This window comes from Myxine glutinosa, chromosome 12 (assembly GCF_964187855.1).
Source record: "Myxine glutinosa chromosome 12, kmMyxGlut1.1, whole genome shotgun sequence".
Lineage (NCBI taxonomy): Eukaryota > Metazoa > Chordata > Myxini > Myxiniformes > Myxinidae > Myxine > Myxine glutinosa.
Genome location: NC_136272.1, coordinates 79,759,672 through 79,777,087, shown reverse-complemented (window position 1 = coordinate 79,777,087; position 17,416 = coordinate 79,759,672). Strand labels below are relative to the sequence as shown.

The 17,416-nt window shown below is 47.7% G+C and overlaps 1 protein-coding gene across 1 annotated transcript in view; it reads right to left on the bottom strand.

Annotated features, from left to right (window-relative positions):
- The window catches only part of LOC137437548 (patatin like domain 8, phospholipase A2), a 90,943-nt gene extending 81,648 nt beyond the window's left edge, over positions 1 to 9,295 (bottom strand). The window contains exon 1 of the mRNA XM_068131965.2: positions 8,166 to 9,295. Within this exon, the coding sequence (XP_067988066.2) occupies positions 8,166 to 8,609 (444 nt within the window). The 5' untranslated portion in view covers positions 8,610 to 9,295. The remainder of the gene's footprint in view (positions 1 to 8,165) is intronic.
- Between the last annotated feature and the right edge of the window lie 8,121 nt (positions 9,296 to 17,416).

Below are 17,416 nucleotides of genomic sequence, written 5' to 3'. Positions count from 1 at the left end.
ACATCGAGGTAATATGTTCCAAATTTCAGAAGTAAATGCTTTGTACATGAATGTAATATGTTCCAAATCTCAGAAGTAAATGCTTTGTACATCGAGGTAATATGTTCCAAATTTCAGAAGTAAATGCTTTGTACATCGAGGTAATATGTTCCAAATTTCAGAAGTAAATGCTTTGTACATCGAGGTAATATGTTCCAAATTTCAGAAGTAAATGCTTTGGACATCGAGGTAATATGTTCCAAATTTCAGAAGTAAATGCTTTGTACATCGAGGTAATATGTTCCAAATTTCAGAAGTAAATGCTTTGTACATCGAGGTAATATATTCCAAATTTCAGAAGTAAATGCTTTGTACATCGAGGTAATATGTTCCAAATTTCAGAAGTAAATGCTTTGTACATCGAGGTAATATGTTCCAAATTTCAGAAGTAAATGCTTTGTACATCGAGGTATTATGTTCCAAATTTCAGAAGTAAATGCTTTGTACATCGAGGTAATATGTTCCAAATTTCAGAAGTAAATGCTTTGAACATCGAGGTAATATGTTCCAAATTTCAGAAGTAAATGCTATGTACATCGAGGTAATATGTTCCAAATTTCAGAAGTAAATGCTATGTACATCGAGGTAATATGTTCCAAATTTCAGAAGTAAATGCTTTGTACATCGAGGTAATATATTCCAAATCTCAGAAGTAAATGCTTTGTACATCGAGGTAATATGTTCCAAATTTCAGAAGTAAATGCTTTGTACATCGACGTAATATGTTCCAAATTTCAGAAGTAAATGCTTTGTACATCGAGGTCATATGTTCCAAATTTCAGAAGTAAATGCATTGTACATCGAGGTAATATGTTCCAAATTTCAGAAGTAAATGCTTTGTACATCGAGGTATTATGTTCCAAATTTCAGAAGTAAATGCTTTGTGCATCGACGTAATATGTTCCAAATTTCAGAAGTAAATGCTTTGTACATGAATGTAATATCTTCCAAATCTCAGAAGTAAATGCTTTGTACATCGAGGTAATATGTTCCAAATTTCAGAAGTAAATGCTTTGTACATCGAGGTAATATGTTCCAAATTTCAGAAGTAAATGCTTTGTACATCGAGGTAATATGTTCCAAATTTCAGAAGTAAATGCTTTGTACATCGAGGTAATATGTTCCAAATTTCAGAAGTAAATGCTTTGTACATCGAGGTAATATGTTCCAAATTTCAGAAGTAAATGCTTTGTACATCGAGGTAATATATTCCAAATTTCAGAAGTAAATGCTTTGTACATCGAGGTAATATGTTCCAAATTTCAGAAGTAAATGCTTTGTACATCGAGGTAATATGTTCCAAATTTCAGAAGTAAATGCTTTGTACATCGAGGTAATATGTTCCAAATTTCAGAAGTAAATGCTTTGAACATCGAGGTAATATGTTCCAAATTTCAGAAGTAAATGCTTTGTACATCGAGGTAATATGTTCCAAATTTCAGAAGTAAATGCTTTGTACATCGACGTAATATGTTCCAAATTTCAGAAGTAAATGCTTTGTACATCGAGGTATTATGTTCCAAATTTCAGAAGTAAATGCTTTGTGCATCGACGTAATATGTTCCAAATTTCAGAAGTAAATGCTTTGTACATCGAGGTCATATGTTCCAAATTTCAGAAGTAAATGCTTTGTACATCGAGGTAATATGTTCCAAATTTCAGAAGTAAATGCTTTGTACATCGAGGTATTATGTTCCAAATTTCAGAAGTAAATGCTTTGTACATCGAGGTAATATGTTCCAAATTTCAGAAGTAAATGCTTTGTACATCGAGGTATTATCTATCTATAATTCCAGTAATCTCTGTGTGTGTGTGTGTGTGTATGTGTGTGTGTATATGTCTGTGTGTCTGTGGCCGCTGTTTCTCGACAACCACGGGTCCGATATACTTTAAACTTGCCAGGTATATTGCTGGGGACCTGAGGATGTGCCTTTTCAAGGTTTCATATTAATCGGAGAAGTAGTTACCGAGCTATGTCCAAAAAACGATTCAACCAATCAGAGAGCAGCGAGCTATCACGTGTGCCGAACGTGCCGAACAGACTCTGCCTCGGACGGCACATTTGAGAGCGTATTCATTTATTTCACATTGGCAAACTATGTTGGCGTTAAACTATGTTTTAAAACTAATTAAAACGAATTTGCGATTCTTTCGCTTTCCTGCGCGTTTGTGCACGCTATGGCGATTTCTTTACCAAACTCCGCAAGCCGTTCGCTTTGGACCAAACCATTTCATGTAAATAGAGGGGGGGGATTGTCACCGTACTCGCAAGCCGTTCGCTTTGGACCAAACCATTTCATGTAAATAGAGGGGGGGGATTGTCACCGTACTCGCAAGCCGTTCGCTTTGGACCAAACCATTTCATGTAAATAGAGGGGGGGGATTGTCACCGTACTCGCAAGCCGTTCGCTTTGGCTTTGCGAATGGACCAAACCATTTCATGTAAATAGAGGGGGGGGGATATAATTTTAGATATATATATAGTACGGGCATGATCTAGGGCTAGGGCTAGTGTTCCAAATTTCAGAAGTAAATGCTTTGTGCATCGACGTAATATGTTCCAAATTTCAGAAGTAAATGCTTTGTACATCGAGGTAATATGTTCCAAATTTCAGAAGTAAATGCTTTGTACATCGAGGTAATATATTCCAAATTTCAGAAGTAAATGCTTTGTACATCGAGGTAATATGTTCCAAATTTCAGAAGTAAATGCTTTGTACATCGAGGTAATATGTTCTAAATTTCAGAAGTAAATGCTTTGTACATCGAGGTAATATGTTCCAAATTTCAGAAGTAAATGCTTTGAACATCGAGGTAATATGTTCCAAATTTCAGAAGTAAATGCTTTGTACATCGAGGTAATATGTTCCAAATTTCAGAAGTAAATGCTATGTACATCGAGGTAATATGTTCCAAATTTCAGAAGTAAATGCTTTGTACATCGAGGTATTATGTTCCAAATTTCAGAAGTAAATGCTTTGTACATCGAGGTAATATGTTCCAAATTTCAGAAGTAAATGCTTTGAACATCGAGGTAATATGTTCCAAATTTCAGAAGTAAATGCTATGTACATCGAGGTAATATGTTCCAAATTTCAGAAGTAAATGCTATGTACATCGAGGTAATATGTTCCAAATTTCAGAAGTAAATGCTTTGTACATCGAGGTAATATATTCCAAATCTCAGAAGTAAATGCTTTGTACATCGAGGTAATATGTTCCAAATTTCAGAAGTAAATGCTTTGTACATCGACGTAATATGTTCCAAATTTCAGAAGTAAATGCTTTGTACATCGACGTATTATGTTCCAAATTTCAGAAGTAAATGCTTTGTACATCAACGTAATATGTTCCAAATTTCAGAAGTAAATGCTTTGTACATCGAGGTATTATGTTCCAAATTTCAGAAGTAAATGCTTTGTGCATCGACGTAATATGTTCCAAATTTCAGAAGTAAATGCTTTGTACATCGAGGTAATATGTTCCAAATTTCAGAAGTAAATGCTTTGTACATCGAGGTAATATGTTCCAAATTTCAGAAGTAAATGCTTTGTACATCGAGGTATTATGTTCCAAATTTCAGAAGTAAATGCTTTGTGCATCGACGTAATATGTTCCAAATTTCAGAAGTAAATGCTTTGTACATCGAGGTAATATGTTCCAAATTTCAGAAGTAAATGCTTTGTACATCGAGGTAATATATTCCAAATCTCAGAAGTAAATGCTTTGTACATCGAGGTAATATGTTCCAAATTTCAGAAGTAAATGCTTTGTACATCGAGGTAATATGTTCCCAATTTCAGAAGTAAATGCTTTGTACATGAATGTAATATGTTCCAAATCTCAGAAGTAAATGCTTTGTACATCGAGGTAATATGTTCCAAATTTCAGAAGTAAATGCTTTGTACATCGAGGTAATATGTTCCAAATTTCAGAAGTAAATGCTTTGTACATCGAGGTAATATGTTCCAAATTTCAGAAGTAAATGCTTTGTAGATCGAGGTAATATGTTCCAAATTTCAGAAGTAAATCCTTTGTACATCGAGGTAATATGTTCCAAATTTCAGAAGTAAATGCTTTGTACATCGAGGTAATATGTTCCAAATTTCAGAAGTAAATGCTTTGTACATCGAGGTATTATGTTCCAAATTTCAGAAGTAAATGCTTTGTGCATCGACGTAATATGTTCCAAATTTCAGAAGTAAATGCTTTGTACATCGAGGTAATATGTTCCAAATTTCAGAAGTAAATGCTTTGTACATCGAGGTAATATGTTCCAAATTTCAGAAGTAAATGCTTTGTACATCGAGGTATTATCTATCTATAATTCCAGTAATCTCTGTGTGTGTGTGTGTATGTGTGTGTGTATATGTCTGTGTGTCTGTGGCCGCTGTTTCTCGACAACCACGGGTCCGATATACTTTAAACTTGCCAGGTATATTGCTGGGGACCTGAGGATGTGCCTTTTCAAGGTTTCATATTAATCGGAGAAGTAGTTACCGAGCTATGTCCAAAAAACGATTCAACCAATCAGAGAGCAGCGAGCTATCACGTGTGCCGAACGTGCCGAACAGACTCTGCCTCGGACGGCACATTTGAGAGCGTATTCATTTATTTCACGTTGGCAAACTATGTTGGCGTTAAACTATGTTTTAAAACTAATTAAAACTAATTTGCGATTCTTTCGCTTTCCTGCGCGTTTGTGCACGCTATGGCGATTTCTTTACCAAACTCCGCAAGCCGTTCGCTTTGGACCAAACCATTTCATGTAAATAGAGGGGGGGGATTGTCACCGTACTCGCAAGCCGTTCGCTTTGGACCAAACCATTTCATGTAAATAGAGGGGGGGGGATTGTCACCGTACTCGCAAGCCGTTCGCTTTGGACCAAACCATTTCATGTAAATAGAGGGGGGGGATTGTCACCGTACTCGCAAGCCGTTCGCTTTGGCTTTGCGAATGAACCAAACCATTTCATGTAAATAGAGGGGGGGGATATAATTTTAGATATATATATAGTACGGGCATGCCCTAGGGCTAGGGCTAGTGTTCCAAATTTCAGAAGTAAATGCTTTGTGCATCGACGTAATATGTTCCAAATTTCAGAAGTAAATGCTTTGTACATCGAGGTAATATGTTCCAAATTTCAGAAGTAAATGCTTTGTGCATCGACGTAATATGTTCCAAATTTCAGAAGTAAATGCTTTGTACATCGAGGTATTATGTTCCAAATTTCAGAAGTAAATGCTTTGTGCATCGACGTAATATGTTCCAAATTTCAGAAGTAAATGCTTTGTACATCGAGGTAATATGTTCCAAATTTCAGAAGTAAATGCTTTGTACATCGAGGTAATATATTCCAAATCTCAGAAGTAAATGCTTTGTACATCGAGGTAATATGTTCCAAATTTCAGAAGTAAATGCTTTGTACATCGAGGTAATATGTTCCAAATTTCAGAAGTAAATGCTTTGTACATCGAGGTAATATGTTCCAAATTTCAGAAGTAAATGCTTTGTACATCGAGGTATTATGTTCCAAATTTCAGAAGTAAATGATTTGTGCATCGAGGTAATATGTTCCAAATTTCAGAAGTAAATGCTTTGTACATCGAGGTAATATGTTCCAAATTTCAGAAGTAAATGCTTTGTACATCGAGGTATTATGTTCCAAATTTCAGAAGTAAATGCTTTGTGCATCGAGGTAATATGTTCCAAATTTCAGAAGTAAATGCTTTGTACATCGAGGTAATATATTCCAAATCTCAGAAGTAAATGCTTTGTACATCGAGGTAATATGTTCCAAATTTCAGAAGTAAATGCTTTGTACATCGACGTAATATGTTCCAAATTTCAGAAGTAAATGCTTTGTACATCGAGGTAATATGTTCCAAATTTCAGAAGTAAATGCTTTGTACATCGAGGTAATGTGTTCCAAATTTCAGAAGTAAATGCTTTGTACATCGACGTAATCTATCTATAATTCCAGTAATCTCTGTGTGTGTGTGTGTGTGTGTATGTCTGTGTGTTTGTCTGTGACCGCTGTTTCTCGACAACCACGGGTCCGATATACTTGAAACTTGCCAGGTATATTGCTGGGGACCCGAGGATGTGCCTTTTCAAGGTTTCATATTAATCGGACAAGTAGTTACCGAGCTATGTCCAAAAAACGATTCAACCAATCAGAGAGCAGCGAGTTATCACGTGTGCCGAACGTGGCGAACAGACTCTGCCTCGGACGGCACATTTGAGAGCGTATTCATTTATTTCACGTTGGCAAACTATGTTGCCGCTATGTTGGCGTTAAACTATGTTTTAAAACTAATTAAAACTAATTTGCGATTCTTTCGCTTTCCTGCGCGTTTGTGCACGCTATGGCGATTTCTTTACCAAACTCCGCAAGCCGTTCGCTTTGGACCAAACCATTTCATGTAAATAGAGGGGGGGGGATTGTCACCGTACTCGCAAGCTGTTCGCTTTGGACCAAACCATTTCATGTAAATAGAGGGGGGGGATATAATTTTAGATATAGATATAGTACGGGCATGCCCTAGTATGTTCCAAATTTCAGAAGTAAATGCTTTGTACATCGACGTAATATGTTCCAAATTTCAGAAGTAAATGCTTTGTACATCGACGTAATATGTTCCAAATTTCAGAAGTAAATGCTTTGTACATCGAGGTAATATGTTCCAAATTTCAGAAGTAAATGCTTTGTACATCGAGGTAATATGTTCCAAATTTCAGAAGTAAATGCTTTGTACATCGAGGTAATATGTTCCAAATTTCAGAAGTAAATGCTTTGTACATCGAGGTATTATGTTCCAAATTTCAGAAGTAAATGCTTTGTGCATCGAGGTAATATGTTCCAAATTTCAGAAGTAAATGCTTTGTACATCGAGGTAATATATTCCAAATCTCAGAAGTAAATGCTTTGTACATCGAGGTAATATGTTCCAAATTTCAGAAGTAAATGCTTTGTACATCGACGTAATATGTTCCAAATTTCAGAAGTAAATGCTTTGTACATCGAGATAATATGTTCCAAATTTCAGAAGTAAATGCTTTGTACATCGAGGTAATGTGTTCCAAATTTCAGAAGTAAATGCTTTGTACATCGACGTAATATGTTCCAAATTTCAGAAGTAAATGCTTTGTACATCGACGTAATATGTTCCAAATTTCAGAAGTAAATGCTTTGTACATCGAGGTAATATGTTCCAAATTTCAGAAGTAAATGCTTTGTACATCGAGGTAATATGTTCCAAATTTCAGAAGTAAATGCTTTGTACATCGAGGTAATATGTTCCAAATTTCAGAAGTAAATGCTTTGTACATCAAGGTAATGTGTTCCAAATTTCAGCAACGTCCGTTTATGCATTCTTGAGTTTTATTTAGAAAACAATCGAATTCACGTTGGTATCTGTCCGTCCGTCCGTTCATCCATCCAGTCCGTCCAGTCCGTCTGTCTGTCTGTCTGTCCATCTGTCCACCCAAAATGAGTTGGCGCTCATATCTCAAAGGTTATACATTGAAACTATCTGAGACTTGGAATATACATCGGCCAATACGTCCATTTAATGGCTTTCAAAACAAATGCAAAATCTGCGCTCATTGAGTGTGTCTATGGGGGGGGGGGGGGGGGGAGGGTTTTGACCCCCAAAATCGGTACTTGCTCCCTTCTCCAAAACTACACACACGATTTTGATGAAACTTGCCCACAACATTCATGACCCGTGATGTACCAATGCTTGTTCACGGAACAAAAAAAATCAAGGTCTAAGGTTGTCTTACAGGATTTGGATCACTGGACTGGATTACTTCCACACCAATTTGATTCATACACCTGCATGAAGTAAATGTATTTTATTTTCCAGATGCAGGGCACCCCTTTATATGAACTTTTCTAGAGCATTACTTGGTTCTTCCTAAGAACACAAGGGTAGTCCAGCATGCACACAATATATTTTTTTTGAATGTCCCTTCTTTTCTATACTTTGTCATATGGCACATACCCTCATATAAAGGGGCCTTTTCTATGCCCCTGGTATTTCTTCCCAAGAATCCTGTTCACAGACAGGTATAAAAACCTATCCTCCAACACCGAAATATTCACGACGCCAATTCTCACCTTTTCTCTTTGTAACCTGAGCCGGCGTGTCTTTTCATCCAAGTCGGCGTCACCTTTCTTCTTCACCTGGAAAGCGATGCCACGGACCGACCTCTCTTCGCTCTGTTCCTTCAGCTTGCTGGCCCAGCCACTCACCATGGATTGTACCGATGTGACCGGCAAGAGCAGGCGATCCGTGATCCCTCGCTGCACGTGTCCAGGATCTGCCTCGATCCGACCTTTCCTGTCGCGAGTGGTCGTGACGGGCTTCGGACGGAGGCGTGATGACGTAGAGCGCTGGGAGTTCAGAGATGGGCCGGCGTCGGTTTTCTCGACGACAATGGCATCCTTACGTGTCATGTCCGTCGGAGGATTCTGTCCTTTCGACGTGGGTTGCTTGCTTGGTGTGACATGGAGGTGCAATGGTTTGTCCACCGTCATTACAAGTGGTGTCAATATCCTCATCAAAGTAAGGGATGCCGAAATCCTCCTTGTGAGTACTTACATCATTGGTCCTCCCATTGGTGGCAGGTGCAGCAGGTGCAGCAGGTGCCTCTTTGGTGGTCCGGACATCATTACCCAGGTGTCGCTCAAGCAGCTCTTCGCTCTCCTTCACTTCCCTCTTGACAACATTGCTTTCCATGAAACTCAGAGCCTTCGCCAAGGAACTCGGGCTTTTCGCGGAAGACACCAGGCCGGGGATGCGGGCGACCTCTGGTGGGAATTTCTCCCAAAAAACACCTGCCCCGCTTGCAACCGCTTTAGACAAAGATTCGAAAGCGATTAGGAAGCGCGACATTCGGGATGTTAAACACGGGGACGAACTCCGCGAGAGAGCGAACCTGGAGCCTCTGTCAAGGGAGGAGCACAGTTAGCATAACGTGTGAGCTTCACCACACCTGACCGCGACACGTTGCGTTTCAACCATCGTCTCCGGGACTTCCAGGCCGGACCCAGTCGTGCTGCTCGTCACAAGCGCGGCCCATCTTCGACCCCCGACCCCGCCACTAACCGTCGACACACACCAGCTAACACCTCCCAGAGTTTCCACAACATAGAACCTGCAACAAACACCGGCAGGACACACGCACGACGTCCATGTTGTTTATTTACACCAGTATGGACGACAAGACGTTAGACCGGAAACGAGCGGTCCTCGACGTCCAGGAGTGAAAATAAAAAATATTCCCCTTTTACTGACAATCGATTAATTAATCTTTACTTGCACTCACCCAGAGGATTCGCAATAATTTCAGGGAGAAATACTAAACTGGTTCGTCAAGTTGAGAAAGTGAACAGGAAATGACGTGGTGCAGCTATAAACTTCTATCCTGGTGCTTTGCAGGGTGTGTGTGTGTGTGTGTGTGTGTGTGTGTGTGTGTGTGTGTGTGTGTGTGTGTGTGTGTGTGTGTGTGTGTGTGTGTGTGTGTGTGTGTGTGTGTGTGTGTGTGTGTGTGTGTGTGTGTGTGTGTGTGTGTGTGTGTGTGTGTGTGTGTGTGTGTGTGTGTGTGTGTGTGTGTGTGTGTGTGTGTGTGTGTTGAATCATGTTACGATTTCTACACTAGTAAACCTTCGTATGTACGCACTGATACTAATAGTATCAGTGTTAACTAATAGTATACTATTGAAGGAGCTGCGCTCCAACGCGACTACGCGAGTCGAAAGAATTGACGCGACCAAAGACGGAATTCGTCCGAGTTGCTTTATTGAAACAAAACAGCTCAGGTATTCTGACCAAAAGCCCGTTTATCGGGCAGCAATATATATACACATTTATGTCGGGAAGTTTGCCCGGCAAAAGCTATACCGGGCATGCCCGGGTATCAAGGGCGAGCCTTGGAAAGGCGAGTCTGGACCTGCCCGGGCGTGTTTGGCTGCGGCCTGGCAAGTCGAGGCTGGGCGTGCCCGGGCGCTCTGGGCGAGCCCTGGAAAGGCGATAGCGGGCATGCCCGGACGCTCTGGGCGTGCCCTGCAAAGGCGATAGCGGGCATGCCCGGACGCTCTGCGCGAGCCCTGGAAAGGCGATAGCGGGCATGCCCGGACGCTCTGGGCGAGCCCTGGAAAGGCGAGAGCGGGCATGCCCGGGAAAGACGAGACCGGGCGTGCCCGGGAGGTTCGGGCGTGCCCGGGAACAGTGAGTCCGGGCATGCCCTGGAGAGGCGCGTCTGGCCGTGTTCTGGCCGGTGCAAGGCGATTGTGTGCATCCAGCGGTAACCGCTACACACGCCCCTCCAGAATCGACCTGCACCGGCAGGGTCAATTTAAGGGGGGTCCGGATGACCCGGCCGAAGCGACCCCTGGAGGGTCGTTGGGAGGGGTCCGATGTGGTGGTGGGTGGTCGAGCGGGGGGAACTGTGGACGGGGGGCGGCCTCGCCGCGGAGGAAGGGCCAACCGTGGTGGTCGGTCGACGTCCATGTGCGCCGGTTTGAGTCGGTCCACAGAGATCCGGTCCGACCGGCCGCCAACGTCGACGACAAAGGACTTGTCGCCCCGTCGCAGGACCCGGAAGGGCCCGTCGTACGGCGGCCGGAGTGGCCCCCGGTGCGCGTCATGACGCACAAAGACGTACTCCGCTGTGCGAAGCGCCGGGGGGACGTAGGACTGGGGGCCACCGTGGCGGGACGATGGCACGGGGGCAAATCGGCGGGCGGCCTCCTGGAGGTCCGAGCGCTGGTGTGCGGCGGACCAGGGACTAGTAGCGTCGGGCACGAACTCGCCCGGGACGCGGAGCGGCTGGCCGTAGACGAGCTCGGCGGCGGACGCCCGGAGGTCCTCCTTGGGGGCCGTGCGGAGGCCCAAAAGGACCCACGGCAGCCGGTCGGTCCAACCGTCGTCCTGAAGGCCGGCCATGAGTGCGGCCTTCATGGAGCGGTGAAACCGCTCGCACAACCCGTTGGCTTGGGGGTGGTAGGCCGTGGTGCGGTGCAGCGTGACCCCCAACGAGCGGGCGACCGCGCCCCAAAGTTCGGACGTGAACTGTGGGCCGCGGTCGGACGAGATGTCCGCCGGTGCGCCGAAGCGCGCGACCCAGGTGGCGATGAACGCCTGCGCCACGTCGGCGGTGGTAGTGGAGGTGAGGGGCACGGCCTCCGGCCACCTGGTGGTCCTGTCCACCATGGTGAGCAGGTGGGTGAACCCCCGCGATGGGGGCAGGGGACCCACCAGGTCCACGTGGACGTGGTAGAAACGCCGTGCAGGCACAGTGAAAGGTGCCAGCGGGGCCTGGGTGTGGCGGTGGACCTTGGCCCGCTGGCAGGCCGTGCAGGCGTTGGCCCAGTCGTGGACGTTCCGTCGAAGGCCGTGCCAGACGAAACGCGCCGACACCAGCTTCTGAGAAGCTTTCCAGCCCGGGTGAGAAAGGCCGTGGATGGAGGCGAAGATGCGGCGCTGCCAGGAAACGGGCACGATGGGGCGAGGCTGGCCCTGGGAGACGTCGCAGAGCAGGACGGTGCCCGCGAAGGGGATGTCGGCCAGGCGGAGGCCCGTGTCCGCCGCCCGGAGGGCCTGCACCGAGGTGTCGGTGGTCTGGTCGGCCGCCATGAGCGCGAAGTCCACGCCGAGGTGGACCGCGTTCGCGCTGGCCCGAGAAAGACAGTCGGCCACAGCGTTGTCTTTGCCGGCGACGTGCCGGATGTCCGTGGTGAATTCTGACACGGCGGAGAGGTGGCGCTGCTGGCGGGCCGACCACGGCTCCGTGACTTTGGCCATTGCGTAGACCAACGGCTTGTGGTCGACGAAAGCCGTGAACGGGCGGCCCTCCAGGAGGTGTCGGAAATGGCGAATGGCCAGGAATAGACTGAGCAGCTCGCGGTCGAACGTGCTGTATTTTAACTCGTTCGGCCGGAGCTGCCGGCTGAAAAAAGCGAGTGGTTGCCAAACCCCGTCCACCCATTGTTCATGGATGGCGCCCACCGCGTAGTTGGAGGCGTCCGTAATGAGGGCGATGGGCGCGTTGAGCACCGGGTGAGCCAGCAGCGTTGCGTCGGCGAGGGCCTGTTTTGCGCTCGCGAAGGCCGCGTCCATGGCCGCGGACCAAACGATGTCATGCTTGGCCGGCTTGCCCCGGAGGGCCTCGTAAAGGGGCCGCATGAGCTGAGCAGCGCGGGGCACGAATCGGTGATAAAAATTCACCATGCCGAGGAACTCTTGTAGGGCCTTGATGGAACGGGGACGCGGGAACGTGGTGATGGCCTTGACCTTGGTCGGCAGCGGCACGGCCCCGGTCTTGGTGATGCGGTGGCCCAAAAAGTCAACGGTCGTCGTGCCGAAGTGGCATTTGGCCGGGTTGACAATTAAGCCGTGCTCGCTGAGGCGACCGAACAGTGTTCGGAGGTGGAGGAGGTGCTCGGCGCGGGACGTGCTGGCGACGAGGATGTCGTCCAGATAAAAAAAAAGAAATGGCAGGTTGCGCAGCACGCCGTCCATTAAGCGCTGGAACGCCTGGGCCGCGTTCTTGAGGCCAAACGGCATCCTCAAAAATTCAAACAGGCCGAACGGCATGATGACGGCCGTCTTCGGGACGTCGGCCGCCCGGACAGGTACCTGGTGGTATCCCCGTATCAGGTCAATTTTAGAAAATATGACCCGTCCCGCCAAACGGGCGGAAAAGTCCTGGATGTGCAGGATCGGGTACCTGTCGGGGGTGGTAGCGTCGTTGAGGCGGCGGTAGTCGCCACACGGGCGCCATCCGCCCCCCGGCTTTGGCACGATGTGCAGTGGTGAGGCCCACGCGCTATTGGAGCGCCGCACGATGCCGAGGTGCTCCAACGCGTCGAACTCGGCCTTTGCCACGGCGAGCTTGGCCGGGTCGAGGCGGCGGGCCCTGGCGAAGACCGGCGGGCCCGTAGTGGGTATGTGGTGTTCGATCCCATGCCGCGGCATAGGAAACATTGCCTCAAAAAGAGAACCATGACAATTGCAACTACATATTGGCAGGGTGCGGCCCGGGGTGGAGATCGGTTTCTGAGGTTTGGGACGTGGAGTGTAGGGACGATGACGGGGAGATCGGGAGGGGTGGTGGAGGTGTTGGTCAGGGGAAGGGTGGACATGTGTTGTGTGCGGGGGGCAGGATGGAAGGGAGGTGGTGTGGGGGTGGTGGGGGTGGGCAGGGACAGAAATGCAAGTTTGTGTGGCGGGTGTGCCCGGAGGGCGTGAATGGTGTTGGTGTCCTGTTTTCTGAGGAGTTTGTAGACAGTGTGGTGAGTGTGACTAGAGTGAGTGATAGGTTGATGATGGTGAAAATGATGATTGGAAAGCTCTTGGTGAACGTCATCTCGGGATATGCTCCGCAGGTTGGTCGAAGCAATGAAGAGAAGGACAAGTTCTGGTGTGCGATAGAGAAGCTGATGGAAAACGTGAAAGATGAAGAGGTTGTTGTGGTGGGAGGAGACCTGAATGGACATGTGGGAAGGAGTATGGATGGTTTTGAGGGAGTTCATGGGGGTTACGGATATGGTGTGAGAAATGGAGAAGGTGAAAGGATTTTGGAGTTTGCTGATGGAGCTGATTTGTTGATTTGTAATACTCAGTTCCAGAAAGAGGATAATAAGCTTGTTACATACACGTCAGGTGGGTCGACGACAACCGTTGACTACCTGATGGTGCGGAGACGAGATAGGGGGCACCTCCGGGACACAAAGGTGATCCCGGGGAAGGAGGCTGTTTCACAGCACCACTTGGTTGTCTGCGACATAAAAATGAAAGGTGCGAGGAGAGCTCGGCGGGTGAAGTACCAACCAAGAATGAAGGTGTGGAGGTTGAAAGAGGTGACAGTAAGGGAGGCATTAAAAGAGAGGCTGAGTAGGGTAGAGGATGATGTGGTTGAGCTTGAAAGTGGTTGGATGTCAATGAAAGCTGGTCTGTTGGGAGCCATTTGTGAGGTATGTGGATGGACAAAAGGACCACCGAGGCACTCGGAAACATGGTGGTGGGATGATGAAGTTGGAAAGAGGATTGACGAGAAGAGGAAGAAGTTCAAGGAGTGGCAGTAGGCGAAGGGTACGGGAGCAGAAACAGCAGAGCATGAAAGTTATAAGGCAGCCAGGAAGGCTGCAAAGAAAGAGGTAGCAAAGGCGCAGGAGGCATGTAGGAAAATGTTCGGAGAATGCTTGGATTCAGAAGAGGGTCAGAAAGCAGTATTCAGGATTACAAAGCACATAGCGAAAGAGAGGTGTGACGTGATGGGGGTGAGTTGCTTGAAGGATGAAGTGGGACAAATCGTTGTCGACCCGGATGGAATTAAAGGAAGATGGAAAAGATATATGGAAATGCTGTTGAATACAGAGAATGAATGGGATGGCAACATAGAGAGTAACCCAGTTTTAGGACCGGCAGAGAAGATAACTGAGAAGGAAGTTGAGCAAGCGATAACAGCAATGAAGAGTGGAAAAGCGGGAGGGCCGACGGGAGTTGTGGGAGATATGTTGAAGGCAGCAGGAAGTTGGGGTGTGAAGAGAATGACAGAGATCTGTAATCTGGTGGTGAAAGAAGGCCGCATTCCAGTGGATTGGGAACTGAGTACCCTCGTCCCTCTATACAAGGGGAAAGGTGACCCTCTGGAGTGTGGCTCGTACCGAGCGATAAAGTTATTGGAGCATGGAATGAAGGTATTGGAAAGGGTGTTGGAGAGGAGGATAAGGAAGAAAGTGAAGATCGACGAAATGCAGTTTGGATTTATGCCAGGGAGAGGAACGACAGATGCGCTTTTCATTGTGAGGCAGTTGCAGGAGAAGTACATGGAGAAGAGGAAGAAATTGTTTTTTGGGTTTGTTGATCTGGAGAAAGCATTCGATAGGGTTCCACGCAAAGTATTGACATGGGCATTGAGGAAGTTAGGAGTGGAGGAATGGTTGATCAGAGTAGTGATGGCAATGTACAAAAGAGCGCGCACAGCTGTAAGGACGAAGGACGGGAACAGTGGTGAGTTTGAGGTGAAGGTGGGAGTGCATCAGGGGTCAGTACTAAGTCCACTACTATTTGTAGCTGTGATGGAGGTGCTGGCTCAGAACGTAAAGGAGGGTTTACCGTGGGAGTTGTTGTATGCAGATGATCTGGTGTTGATTGCGGAAAGTATGGATGGACTGAAGGAAAAGATGAACAAGTGGAAGGAATGTATGGAGACAAAAGGTCTGAAGGTGGATATCGGAAAGACGAAGGTGATGGCAAGTGGTAAAGCATGTGGTGAGGTGGAAAGAACTGGGAAGTGGCCGTGTGCTGTGTGCAGGAAGGGTGTCGGAGTGAACTCCATTCAATGTACAATGTGCGCTGAGTGGGTTCATCAAAAATGTAGTGGTCTGAGAGGGTCATTTACCAGTGTGGCAGCTACATTCAAATGTAAGGTGTGCACAGAGGGAGCTGCAGATGGAGGAAATGTTGAGTTGGATCTTGGAGACGGCGTGAAGCTGGAAGGGGTGAAAACATTTTGCTACCTCGGAGACATGCTGAATGGAGAAGGTGGATCAGACTCGGCAACGGTTGCTCGAGTGAGATGTGCATGGAAGAAGTTTCGGGAACTGAGTGGCGTGCTGATGAGGAGGAGAGTGTCGCTGAAGCTGAAGGGAAAGGTGTATGCTGCATGTGTGAGAAGTGTTATGATTTATGGGAGCGAGACATGGGTAATGAACGTAGAGCAGCAACAAAGGCTGGAAAGGGTGGAAATGCGAATGGTTCGATGGATGTGCGGAGTATCGTTGAGAGAGAGGAAGACAAATGATGAATTGCGAAAGATGATGGGAATATTGCCTGTGATTGATGCTGTGAAGAGGAACAGGCTGAGATGGTTTGGTCATGTGTTGAGGAAGGATGAAAGTGACTGGTTGAGAAGACTGATGGAAATTGATGTAGAAGGAAGTAGAGGACGGGGAAGACCGAGAAAGACTTGGCTAAAGATGGTGGAAGAAGAAATGCGGGTAAGGGGGTTAACAAGGAGAGATGCAGAAAATAGGGCAAAATGGAGAAGATTGTCATGGGGACCGCAAGGCTAACCCCCGCTCTCGCAGGCAAAATGGCCTTAAAATGCATGTTGTTGTTGTTGATCCCATGCCGCACTGCGACGGCCGAAAACGTCAGCCGTGTGAGGGCCGGAAATTCCGCGAGCAGGCGAGCGAACTCGTTCGCCGTCGGGAGGGCGCACGCCAGTTCGGTCGGCGCGGAGCTGCTCATCGTGCACGCCAGGGAGCTGAAGGTCTCGGCGTTGACAAGGCGACGACGTTTGACGTCGACCAGCAGCCCGTGCGCGCAGAGGAAGTCGGCACCCAGCAAAGCCATGGGGACGCAGGCGGTCACAAAGGTCCACTGAAAGCGCTGGCTGCTGAAGCAGAGGGTGACGTTGCGCGGGCTGAAAGTGCGTATGGCCGAGCCATTAGCAGCGACCAAAGAGGGGCCGCAAACGGCGTCCCGCCTCTACTGCTCGGAGGCGGGTATGACGCTCAGTTGGGCGCCGGTGTCACAAAGGAAACGCCGCCCGGACGCTTTGTCCCGAATAAAAAGCAAGTTGCCCGAGTGGCCGGCGCTCATGGCTGGGAATGAACGCCGGGCCGGCCGTTTCCCGACTTGCCGAAAGTGCACGGGGGTCGGCACGTCCGAGCCTTGTGTCCGAACCTGGCGTGGTAATAACACCACGCCTGGTCAGGTGGAGGCCCCGGCCGTCGTGTCGGAAGCGGTCGGTGCGGCGTGGCGGCCACCAGTTTCAACGGCAGTTCGGCCTCAAACCGCGCAGGGCACTCGGCATCGCCTCGGACGGCGGCAGGCTCCAGGTAGCCGCGCCGATGTGTTGGCCCGCCGAGGAGATCTTATCGGCTTCCCTGGCGAGGGCGCGGGGATCGGTGATCTACGTGCCAGCCAGGGCGAGGCGTACCGGGTGAGGCAGCTGGCGAAGGAACAACTCGCGGAACAGAAAATCCGGAGAGTGCTCACCGAGCAACGAGAGCATATAGTCCATGCGCTCGGACGGGCGCGTGTCGCCGAGCTCGGGCAGGTCGAGCAGGCGCCGTGCGCGTGCCGCCGGTGAGAGGGCGAAAGCGTCGAGGAGGAGCGTCTTCAGCGCGTCATACTTGTCGGCAGCCGGCGGGTGCTCGACGAGGCTCAGGGTGCGGGCCGCGGTGGCGGAACCGAGCGCTGCCACGACGTGGTGGAAGCGGGTGTCGTCCGCAGTGATGCCTCGCAGGGCGAACTGGGAGTCCGCCTGGGCGAACCAAACAGCCGCGTGAGCCTCCCAGAAGGTAGGCAGTTTAAGAGTCACTGCCGTGTCCATGTCGGTAGGTCACCAGTGAAG